Here is a 12,688-nt window from a genome sequence, read left to right as displayed (position 1 = left end):
TTCCAGACCCCAGACCACCAGGAGACAGTGACCACGGATGCCTCCCTGGAAGGGTGGGGAGCGCACACCGATAATCTGCACGCGAGAGGCCTCTGGCTCCCGACGGAGACGTCCCTCCATATCAACGTCCTGGAGCTCCGTGCAGTGTTCTGGGCCCTCAGGTCCTTCCTTCCGTCCCTCAAGGGCAAGGTGGTGAGGGTCTTCACCGACAACACCACCACCATGTTTTACATCAGGAAACAGGGCGGAACCAGGTCCCCAGCACTGTCCAAGGAGGCGCAGGACCTGTGGCATTGGGCCGTCGCCCAAAGGATGTTTCTGGTGCCGTTTCATCTGGCAGGGATAAAAAACACCATCGCCGACTCACTCAGCAGGGAGCTGCGCTCGTGCCACGAGTGGGAACTACGGCAGGATCTAGTGGATCGCCTCTTCCGACGGTGGGGCACACCCCAGATCGACCTGTTCGCGACGGCGACGAACTCCAAGTGCCGGAGGTTCGCCAGCAGGTTTCCCCAGGCGAGGAGCAAGGCGATGCTTTCTCGTTCCCCTGGGAGGGCCTGTTCCTCTATGCGTTCCCTCCTTTGCCACTGCTAATCCGGCTCGTCAACCAGCTCAAGAGGTCACGGTGCAGGATGATCCTCGTCGCACCTGCGTGGCCGAGGCAGATATGGTTCCCGGACCTTCTGGACTTATCAGCGTCCCCGCCAATCAGGCTGCTGGTGGACGCGGATCTACTCTCCAGGGAAGGAGGCGCCATCCTCCACCACGACCCGAAATCACTGAACTTGCAGGCCTGGCTCCTGCAGCGCTAGAGTTTGGAGGATACGACATACCGGCCGACTGCAGAGGTTCTTGCAAAGGCCAGGGCGTCCTCGTCTCTTAAATGCTACGGACACAAATGGAAGAGGTTCTCCGTCTGGTGCCACGCACAGAAGATTAACCCTCTACAGATTACGGCCTCCCAGGTACTGCCGTACCTGCTGACGCTGGCCAAAGCTGGACTGGCACACGCTTCCATCAAGATTCATCTTGCTGCGATCTCCCGATACACCAGGACCACAGGCCGGACGTCCTTGTGGTCTCATCGTCTGGTGAAAGAGTTCATGAAGGGACTGTTCAGATCGTTCCCGCCGGTGAAGGCTCCGGCGCCGGCGTGGGAGCTCAACGTGGTGCTGACCAAGCTCATGGGACCTCCGTTCGAGCCTCTGCACTCGGCCCCGTTGAAGTTTCTGTCGTTGAAAACAGCGTTTCTTGTGGCCATCACCTCCGCACGACGGGTGGGAGAGATCCAGGCCCTTTCCTGCAAAGCCCTGTACTTGACTTTTCACGACACGAGGGTAGTGCTCAGGACGCACCTATCCTTCATGCCCAAGGTACCGTCGGACTTCCATCTCAACGAACCCTTGGTGTTGCCTGTGTTCTTCCCGTCGCCTTCGTCGCCGGCTGAGAGGACTTTGCACTCGCTGGATGTGGCTAGAGCGCTGAAGTTGTACGTGGACCGCACAAAGTGTTTTCGGAAGACGTCACAACTCTTTGTGAATTTTGGACCTGTCAATCAGGGGAAGGCTCTCTCGAAGGCTTCCATTTCCAGATGGCTCTCCGGCTGTATCATGTACTGTCATCGGTTGGCAAACCGACCGCTGCCTGGCCGTCCGAGAGCCCATTCCACCAGAGCGATCGCAGCCACCACGGCGTTCCTTTCTGGTGTGCCCCTGCTGGACATATGCAGGGCTGCTACGTGGAGGTCGACGCACACCTTCACGAAATTCTACTGCGTCGATCGGGATTCCAGGGAGGAGTCCAGGGTCGGCCAAGCAGGGCTGCGCAACCTGTTCGCCTGAGGTGAGCCTGGTGAGGAGGTAAGATGCTTAATGTTGGGTTTGATGTAATGCTTAATGTTGAGCCTTTGCCACCTCCCGTGGTTGTGCATGTGTGTACTGCTAGGTATTCTTTATTCTGATGTTTGTTAATCTGCTTAGAATCACATGCTGTGCATAGGTCCGACATCCAGTGGTCACTGCGGAGTATTGCATTTTGTTTTTCGTAGTCGAAAAGGGGACGTCGACAAGGCGTGTCTGTAACACTATCCCTATAGTGACGTGCGTTGTACCCACAATCCCTCACGCGTCGAGGTCCCTCAGATTGTTTTTTTCCGCCCAGCTTCTGGTCGCCTTCACGCGGAGCTCCTCGAGAGACATTGCAACTCCTCGACCTTTGGTCGTTTTTTTCACATAATATTAATAATCCCTCCCTCGACGCAGTTGTAAGCTGTTCTCCGCCGAGCAAAATCTTCGACGGAGGGTCGAGCGGAGGAAATCCTTCGGCGCTGCCGAACACGTGGCCTGGCCTCGCAGGCCATATACAGTAGGGAGAGTGGGGTCGTGGGACATCTCTGGGTCTTTTCTGAGAATGCCTTTCCCTTTCCCCTTCCTTTCCCTTGGGGTGCTTATCGCGATTTATTGCCTCGGCTATGGAGAGGACACCCTTTAGGTTTTGCCCGCTTTGCAAAGGCAAATTCACTTGGAAGGACAAGCATTCACGGTGTAACCGCTGCTTGCCCCTCGATCACAAGGAGGAAGGTTGCGCGGCTTCTTAAGCCTAAAACTCTAAAAGACCGTAGGGTTAAAAGGTGGGCGGCCTACGCGATGTCGAAGGCCGAAGGTTCACCCGCCGCTGCTACCACCGACAGTGACGAGGAACGCGATAACACGACCTCCGCTACGGAAGTCGAAACCCCCTCTAAGGAGCGCTTTGTCGTCTGTCCCCGGCCCCGACGGGCTCGGCTCACGCCCTGCTTATGGGGATGAACACCCCGGCGACACTGACGCACACAAAGACTCACATAAGCACACAACCCATGGCTCTTCTTCGTCTAAGACGAAAAGAGCTTCGGCGCCCAAGGAGACGCAGGTTCCACCGGCGGCCTCCTCGGACCGTTCGGGTTCGAAGCCCCTCTCGCAACCGCAGCCGCGACCAGCGACTGGGCTTTCGGCAAATAAGTGCGCCGCCCCCAAACCATCGGCCGGCGCGCATCAACAGAAGGCGCATACCGCCGTACAGCGTTCGACACCCATAGCGTCGAAAACGCAAGCTTCCGCCGACAAACGAGTCGCCGACAAACGAGTCGCCGAAAGCTTGGCGAGGATCGCTGTAGCCGACGCCCAGAAGCGTACGCCGAAGAACACGTCGAGCGCTACGCATAAGTCGAAAGACACGCCGAAAAAGCCCGAAGAAAGGCAGGGACTACCCCCTTCAGTCGGGGGGTCACCCAGCACACCTGAAGGTTTTTCGGAGGGCGACGGGACACTTTCCTCGACGCTTTGGGAGAGGTCGAGCCATTTCCAGCTAGATGACTATTTTTCCCCCGCCAGACCGCTCTGGGGTACCCCATGAAACCATGGAAAGACTCCACCTCTGTATGGAGAGGATGGAAAGGTTTATAAATACCCAGACCTCTCAAACTCCCAAGAGGACTAGAGAAGGGCCTCAGGAGGACCCCAGGGCCAAAAATCCGAGGCTAGTCGATCCCCAGGTGGACACAGCCTCAGACTTCCATAACCTATACGACCTCACTGGGGAGGAAGAATACTTGGAGGAGGAGGATGTTTTCATGGACGATGAAGAAGGACAAAACCAGGAGGAATGTCTGGGAGACAGGCCAGACATTATAGAAGAAGGCTTCCGAGAAGACACTGAAGAAGGACCTTCGCACCCCTGGCAATCCCCATCAGTATATTCCGACATTGATGTCCTAAACCTAAATCCTCCTGACAATTCACCAGTTAGGAACACGTCTCCAATTGACGATCAGCCCACTTTCAATGCACTGTTGCGCAGAGCAGCAGCACATTTCGAACTGGACACTGGGGAGCTCTCTCCAGAATTAGACTTTGTGGAAAAAGTAATTAAAGAGAAACCCCCGGTCAGCCAAACCATTCCCCTCCTAGCTTCAGTGAAGAGAAGAATCATCCCTTCGCTGGCCACTCCCGCATTGATCAGAGGGGTCAATCCGAGAATTGAAAAACTTTTCACTCCTTCTCCCTCAGACCCGCTCTACATTAGGGGACATTCCATTCCGGATTCCCTAGTAGTATCTAATACTAGAAAGAGGGCAGGGGTACCACTTTCCACCAGTGAGGCACCCCCTGACAAGGAGGGCAAAAGGCTTTATGCCCTTGCAAAAAGAGTAACTTCCTCGGCTGCCTTCTCAGCAAGAATTGCGAACAACAATTCTTTGCTTGCTAGCTATGCAGACGCGCAGTGGGCCAAACTGCGCAAGGACGCCGAGTAAGCACCGGAGCCTTTATGTACACGCCTACTTTCAACTATTGGCGAAGGAACCCAGGTGAACCAGAGCATTGTAAAGAACTCTCTGGACGCGGCAGAAACAGCGGGACGTTCCCTGGTGCAGGGAATACTCCTAAAACGCCATGTATGGCTGCGCAACTCAGGGTTTAAACCGGAGACACAGGCGTCTTTAATAAATAAACCTGTGGAAGACTCTAACCTCTTCGGAAAAGCGGTGGATGAAGCTCTAGAGATGGCTAAAAAAGAGTTCGATACTATCAAGACTCTTGACCAAATCTCTAAGCCCACTGCCAGACGCGGCTATGGCAACAAACGCTTTTTTCGTGGCCAACGCCAACAACAACAACAAAGTCAGCATCAACAATACCCTGCCACCAATTACCAAACCAATAGTGGGCAGTACAGCCAAAGAGGCCAACGCCGGGGTAAAGGGAGAGGTCGGGGATCCACCCCCAGAGGCTCCCAAGCCCCCAACAACTCCAAATGACGCGAAGATTCGCGTCCCCTCCCATGCAACACCGGTCGGGGGCCGGATAACATCCTTTCTTTCTGCATGGGAGGAGATAACGTCAGACCGTTGGGTACTTTCCACCGTAGCCCACGGATACTGTATCGAATTCAACAGTTCCCCATCCTACAGACCCCCGAGGGGACGTCGCATGACACCGGAACATCTTGCCATCCTTCTCCAAGAAGTACAACAACTGCTGGAAAAAGGAGCCATAGAGGTCGTGCCTCTATCTCAGGTAACGGAAGGTATTTATTCAGTGTACTTCCTTGTACCCAAAAAGGATCTAACCATGCGCCCTGTATTAGATCTGCGCCCAGCGAACAAGTTTATCAAACCCCAAAAGTTTCGTATGGTAACCTTACAGGAAGTAATCCCACTGCTTTCTCAGGGAGATTACATGACAACATTGGACATGAAAGATGCATACTTTCATATTTTAATGTTGCCGGCGCACAGAAAATACCTCAGGTTCATGATAGAGGGCAAATACTACCAGTTCAAAGTGCTACCCTTCGGCATTGCATCAGCACCAAGGGTATTCACGAAGGTGCTGGCAGTGGCAGCGGCCCACCTGCGCAGGTTGGCCATCCCAGTTTACCCTTACCTCGACGACTGGCTCATAACAGGGGATTCTTACGAAACATGCTTCTCCAATACCCAAAAGACAGTAGACCTTTTGTTCCAGTTGGGCTTCTCCATCAACGAAAAGAAGTCCAGTTTAGACCCCAGTCAAATCAAGCAATTCCTAGGGGCTCTAATTCAAACAAAGGACGGCCTCGTCTTCCCCTCCAAAGAGAGGGTCCAAAACATGCTGTTTCAAATCCCTCAATATGTGACCGGTCGAGAGGTGACGGTACGCAAAGCAATGCGCTTGCTAGGAATGATGGCGTCGTGTATTTATTTGGTACCTCACGCGCGCCTGCGCCCAATGCAAGAGTGGCTCAACAGCCAGTGGTGTCAGGCCAGCGGACTATGGGAGGATCTAGTTGTGGTCTCGCAAGCCTTGATTCTCTCGCTACGGTGGTGGACAAAGGAAAACATGGAAAAAGGGAAACCCTTTGCCACACCCGCGGCGGAAGCCACTCTAACCACAGACGCATCCCTCACAGGATGGGGGGCGCACCTATCCCATCAGACTGCTCACGGAGTGTGGACTCCGAACGTAGCATCCAAACACATAAATCTACTGGAGCTACTAGCTGTGTTCAAGGCGCTAAAAGCCTTCCAGGAACACCTACAAGGCAAAACAGTAATGGTCCTTACAGACAGCACCACAGCCATGTACTACATCAACAAGCAAGGGGGCACCCACTCTCCAGGCCTGTCCAAGCTGGCCCAGAATATATGGAAGTGGGCTCTCAAACAGGACATGTTCCTACTATCACTACATGTACCCGGGGAACTCAATCTGCTGGCAGACAGTCTCAGCAGAGATTTCCCCCTGCCCGAAGAGTACGAATGGCGCCTGCACGAAGACATCGTCTTCGACGTCTTCACACAATGGGGATTCCCAGAAATAGACCTGTTCGCAACCCTGGAAAACTCACAATGCCTAAGTTACGCCTCCAGGTACCCCCAGAACCAATCCAAGGGGAACGGTCTGTCGATGCAATGGTCAGGGAAATTTGTTTACGCTTTTCCCCCGACTCCCCTTCTCAACAGAGTGGTGCACAAGATGCACCAGGAACAAGTGACCATGATACTAGTGGCCCCAATGTGGGCACGACAACCATGGTTCGCTCACTTGATGGAGATGTCTCTATCCCCCCCAGTAAAACTCCCCTGCCCGTACAACATGCTGTCTCAGGACAAAGGCAGGACTCTGCATCCATGCCCCCAGAACATGAACTTAGCAGCTTGGCTCCTGAGATCATAGAGTTCGGATATCTACAACTCCCGCAAAGATGCATGGACATCCTCAGGGAAGCCAGAAAACCGAACACTCGCCACTGCTATTCTAGCAAGTGGAAAAGATTTGTCATCTGGTGCAGGAGTAAAAGCATCAACCCTATTGACTGCTCTCCCACACATGTGGTCCTATACCTGACCCACCTATTGGATTCAGGTCTAGTGTTTAACTCCATTAAAGCCCACCTAGCTGCACTTTCTGCATACACCACTTCCCAACTCAAAGTGTCGTGGTGGAAGATCCCTGTTATAAAGGCCTTCATGGAGGGAGTAAAGAGAATACACCCCCCGATAGCTGACCCAGCTCCCGGATGGGACCTTAATGTGGTACTTACCAGACTCATGGGCTCTCCATTCGAACCCATGCACAAAGCATCTCTTAAACACCTCACGCTTAAAACTGCTTTTTTAATAGCTATCACCTCCATCAGGAGAGTAAGTGAACTTCAGGCTCTTTCTATTCTAGACCCCTTCGTTACAGTTCACAAAGATAAAGTGGTTCTACGCACTCACCCTAGGTTTGCTCCGAAATTTATTTCTAAATTCCACGTAAACCAATCTATAGAACTACCAACGTTCTTTCAAAATCCTTCCAATTTGGGAGAAAGGACTCTGCACACACTAGATGTACGCAGAGCGGTCATGTTCTACATGGAAAGAACCAGACCACTGAGGAAGACTAATCAGTTCTTCGTCTCGGTGGCAGCAGGAAGAGAAGGAGATGCGGTTTCAAAATCCACTATTTCTAGATGGATTGTTCAATGCATCACTCTCTGCTATACTCTTGCTAAGAGAGAACTGCCCTTTAGGCCAAGAGCACACTCTACTCGAGGCACGGGGGCATCCATAGCATTCATTGCAAATGTTCCCCTTGAGTCCATCTGCAAAGCGGCTACCTGGAGTTCTGTGCACACCTTTACAAAACACTACTGTCTAGATACACACTCTAGATCTGACTCCCAGGTGGGACAGGCAGTATTACGACACCTTTTCTCTACTGTTCCTTCTCATAACCCACCGCCAACTCCGGGTACTGCTCGCTAGTCTATGCACAGCATGTGATTCTAAGCAGATTAACAAACATCAGAAGAGAATGCATTACTTACCGTAAAAGCATTTCTGATGGTTGTATCTGCTTAGATTCACATGCGCCCACCCTTCCTCCCCGCTCGGATGGAAGGAACATAGACTTCCTTTTATATCTCTCTTTTCTGTACTCACTCACGTCTATAAGGCTCCCTCAGGGCAGAAAAATACAAACAGAGGGACCTCGACGCGTGAGGGATTGTGGGTACAACGCACGTCACTATAGGGATAGTGTTACAGACACGCCTTGTCGACGTCCCCTTTTCGACTACGAAAAACAAAATGCAATACTCCGCAGTGACCACTGGATGTCGGACCTATGCACAGCATGTGAATCTAAGCAGATACAACCATCAGAAATGCTTTTACGGTAAGTAATGCATTCTCTTCATGAGCATGTGAATCCATGCCAGACACCATGCTGGAGAAGGAACAAGTTACTTACCTGTAACTGTTGTTCTCCAGCATGGGTCTGGCATGGATTCACATGCGAACCCTCCCGCCTACCCCTCTGCGGCTCTTCACTTGGTCATACTGCCACTTCACGTGCTTCCAAATCTGAAGATGGCTGCCAGAGGCGGTGCTTAGGTAGAGGGCAGTCATTGGCTGTGGTCAGTATGACGCAGAGACCAGTGATTGGTTATTATTACGAAAGACAGATCAGAAACGAAACTGATACTGGTTTTTTCTTTACCGAGGATTCCCAGCCTGACGACGGGGAATATTCATGAGCATGTGAATCCATGCCAGACCCATGCTGGAGAACAACAGTTACAGGTAAGTAACTTGTTCCACGCACCTGGTGGGGGTCAATTGTTCTCCGTATTGTCCCTGCCGTTGTTGTTTACGGGGGAGCTACCCCCGCCTTTACGGTCCCTTATCGGTAGTGGTATGGACATCTTGGACTCGGTGTACGCTGTTGCCTCATCAGGATCCTCAAAGAAGTGGGCCCTTCCTTTATGTAGTATGCGCAGTTTCACCAGGTATAGCAGCGCGTATTGTACTTGCCGATACGTAACCATTTTTTTGACAAGATCAAATGATTTGCACATAGACGGTACATTGGCAGCAAAATCGGGATAGTTCGGCCTGCGTAGTACGGGGGTGGAGCCCTGGTTTGGGTACTGGGGCCAAAACCCGCTGTGCTCTCCCTACCAGGAAGTGCTGCAAAAATCTGTGGGAGTTGAAAAGTTTCTTTAACAGGGTTTCTACAAATTGTTCCATGGGCCTTTACAGTCCGCCTCCGGGATTCCGACTATCCAATGTTATTCCACTGAAATCTCGATCCTAGGTCATCACGTTTGTTTTGGACTTTGCTGAATTCTTGCTGCAGGTGTGCGATGTTGCGATCATGCTTCGTGACTTTCTCCCGTTTCACTCACCCTTGTTTCAACTTCCATGATGCGAGCCCCTTACTTTTCAAGCTTAGCTTTCAGGGATCCTATGGTGGAGACAATATCAACTAGTTTCACGTTCACCGCCATGAAGCCATTCTGCATTGCGACAAGGAGGTGGTCATCTCTGTCGGTATGGGACGCCAAGGGCTGTTCATCTACAGGTGGAGCCTAAGCCGGATTAGAGTTCTTGGCCGGGATGCTGGTGTAAGTGTCCATTGGGCCTTTCTTTTTGGACCCAGGGCCCTTTGTCATGCTGGTTTAACTAAATATCCGCACTGTATCCAATTCGTGGAGCTTTGCTGCTTGTCTCCACTAGAGCCGCTGTGTAGTTGCCCTTTTGTAGTAGCCTGTTTTTCACACCCAACTATTCAAGTGTTTTACAGATGATCACCAGTGACAAGTCAACCTAATCAGGCTTGAGGTGCCAGCGCGACCCTATCGGGTTCCAATAGGTTCTCGAGTCAGTTCAAATGTCCACTGGGGAGGTGCTGTCATTAAGGAGGCTGTAAGGATGGTGCAGTTGTCGAACAATGTATGGACAATCTGCTGCGCTCTGACTGTGGTTTCAGGATGTCTCCGCCTGGCACTGGGCCCTGTGTCCAGTGTTTAGCCTGCAGCCTGTGCCGTAGGAGCCCAGCCAACTCAGCAGGGAGAGGACACAGGCGGACACCACTCGTTTCAAGGATGGATCTATGCTGGGCCCCAGTTGGTAGTGTGTACACTTCACTACTACTTATTACTAGTATGCACCTCTAGGTGTCAGCGGAGACTCCGCAGTAGCCCCCGCGGGCATCAGGGTGATGTCTGTCTCAGGCGCACCCAGACTGCTTGCATGGGCAGTTTATGTTGGGGCTCGTCAGATCGCGCCCATGTAGCACAGGGTCTCTACCCAGCACAGCCCTGATAGGGCCTTGGGTACAACGCTGTCTGTGTAGTGTATCCGGCGTGTGGCTTTAGGTAGGTAGGGCGTTGAATGTGGAGAGAATACACACACATCATGCCCTGATAAATGCCGCCCATCGTCGCTGGCCGAAAAGAGGCCTCACTTGTTTCTGCAGATGCTCCGTGGGGCAACCATGCCGGTAAACCTCCACGTCGCGTGGCCCGGGCCCCCATCACAGATTGAGGAAGTTGCAGAGTAATTTCTTGCTTGTGTTCAGAACCCACAAAGAGCGTTGTTGGGCTGAGTGTATGTAATCCGTTCTAGGCACATATGCCCCGCAGCTTCAGACTTCTACACAGGCACGGAGTTGGATGTTCATTGCGGGTGCGCTGTCGCTCGTGGCTGCCTCCTTATGTTGAGGGTCTAGCAGGGTCGGCACCGGGACACTGTCGGGGCCGAAACCACACAAATGGCGGTTCTCAGATTAATGCACCGATCCTCCAGGTGTGGGCGCACAGGGTGTGGGTGATGCAGTCGTGTCCAGTAGCCTCTGTCTACAAGCCCTGTGGATTGGAGACTCGTGCCTCGTGTGCAGTAGGACACCGAGCAACGTCCGATTGGCGCTGCCATGGCCCACAAGCCCACCAATGGGCACGACCACCTTGGTGCACAAGAGAACGGGGCACGTGGCGCCCCAACCTTGCTGTTTACAGGACCTCTGATGATCGTCCAGATCGCACGCACTTAGCCCGGACTGCGGGCAGGCTGCAACTCTGATAAGTCAGAGGTTCCTTGGGGGCCCTTCACTTGCTGGAGAAGGCTGGGCTGGTGTGATAAGTCAACTCGGCAGTCGAGGGGGGGGCGGGCGGTCCCCTCAACAGTGCGTTCTTTTGCCTCACTTTGTTCCACGCTGCCTGGTTGCCAGCAACGTCAGATTTTACTCTCGCCGTACCTTTTACACATCCCGAATCTTGGTAAAAACGAAACCACAGCCCTTCTGATCCGTTATCAATATCCAGCTGGAAATAATTTCCCAAAGAAACGGCCACAAACCGATTTGAATCTGATGACTGATTTTATGAGGCTGGAGCTCCATGTTCAGGCAGCCAACTTGCTTGGCCACTCAACATCGCCCCCACCCTCTGCTGGACATTTCTATAAACTAATAACACAAGATTGAAGTAAGGGGGGGAAAAAAAGATGGGGCTTTGCCCAGTGGTGTTCAAAACCATGGTCTGTGGGACCTTGTTATTTACTAGTGATTGTTATATAGGCCACACTCTATGGTAATTGCAGAGATGACGGTGGCCCTGGGAAAGAAGTAGCCTGACAAACCCCTGGAATTTCAGTGAAAAAACTTTAGAGAAAGTTTAGAAACCAGTTGATCACAAAAACACATAATTCAGCGGATGTGTGAACTGTATCAATAATGCGATCAAATATCATCTGCGGTAGTGTACTTCACATACATATACACACACATACATTCCTTAAAGTAGATTTGAGAGGTCCATGTAAGCCCTTCAGGAATCTACACGCTCGTGTCAACTTTTTTTTTTAAAGTCTTTTCCCTTGGATAAATAAATGCAATATTCAACATTAGCCACTAGATAGGGACTTGTGCATGGAATGTAAATCTAAAAAAAAAAGAAAAACTATCTTTAGAAAATACTGTTACAGGTGAATAATGTTTTCTACATGTGTAGAATAATCGCAAAATTGTGAAGTGTTCATTTTTGTGATGAATGGTAAAGCTTTTGTCCTCTTTGTCCACTGATTTGTACCCAAAGATATCCTTAAGTTAATCCGAGCTGACGAGCCTGCACCTATGGGTTGTAATGTATATTGGTATGGAATGCATTTTTAAATGTACCTAATACGCTATTCATCCCTTTTTCAAGAAGATGGTGATGGGATGCCATCTAGTTACTTTGCTTGAACTGAGCTTCATTTGAATTTTTGAAGCCACGATTTCCTCATTTGTTGTCCACCTTAGAAAAGGAGAAATGTAAAACGTCATTATTTTCCTTTTTTTTTTTCCCCCTCTAGGCGCTGCCTACTCTGGCTATGAAGCAGCCGTGTATTCAGCTGCGTCATCCTACTATCAGCAGCAGCAGCAGCATCAGAAGCAAGCAGTAGCTGCTGCTGCAGCTGCAGCAACAGCTGCATGGACCGGGACCACCTTCACAAAGAAAACACCATTCCAAAATAAGCAGCTAAAACCTAAACAGCCACCAAAGCCCCCTCAGATTCATTATTGTGCCGTTTGTAAAATCAGCTGTGCTGGACCTCAGGTATATGAATGGTTTTATGACGATGTCAACAGTTTTAAAATAGGCAAATTACAGTATATTTGCTTATTTAACAATTATGTAATCTGTGCTTTCAATGTTTTGGTGTAGTTAACTGAAATAATGTATTTGCATTCTCAGAAATATACTAATTCCCTCCACCTTAGGGACCCCCCAACAACTTTGCTGGATTTTGAGGACTTTATTTTTTTATGTAGAGAGTGAGACCCTTTCCCACTCTCTCATGTATATTAAAGTGATTTTTTTTAACTGTTTGTTTTGGTTGTGGAGACTGAAACTTCAT

General features: G+C 51.0%; 1 protein-coding gene across 3 annotated transcripts in view; it reads left to right on the top strand.

Annotated features, from left to right (window-relative positions):
- The window catches only part of ZFR (zinc finger RNA binding protein), a 1,119,848-nt gene that overhangs the window by 495,485 nt on the left and 611,675 nt on the right, over positions 1 to 12,688 (top strand). For all 3 annotated transcript variants that reach the window (XM_069627081.1, XM_069627082.1, XM_069627083.1), the window contains one exon: positions 12,143 to 12,387. In XM_069627081.1, coding sequence (XP_069483182.1) covers positions 12,143 to 12,387 — 245 coding nt within the window. The remainder of the gene's footprint in view (positions 1 to 12,142; positions 12,388 to 12,688) is intronic.

This window comes from Ambystoma mexicanum, chromosome 6p (assembly GCF_040938575.1).
Source record: "Ambystoma mexicanum isolate Mex_15411 chromosome 6p, UKY_AmexF1_1, whole genome shotgun sequence".
Taxonomy (NCBI): Eukaryota; Metazoa; Chordata; class Amphibia; order Caudata; family Ambystomatidae; genus Ambystoma; species Ambystoma mexicanum.
The sequence above is the reverse complement of the archived record's forward strand: the minus strand, read 5'-3'. Positions and strand labels throughout refer to the sequence as shown.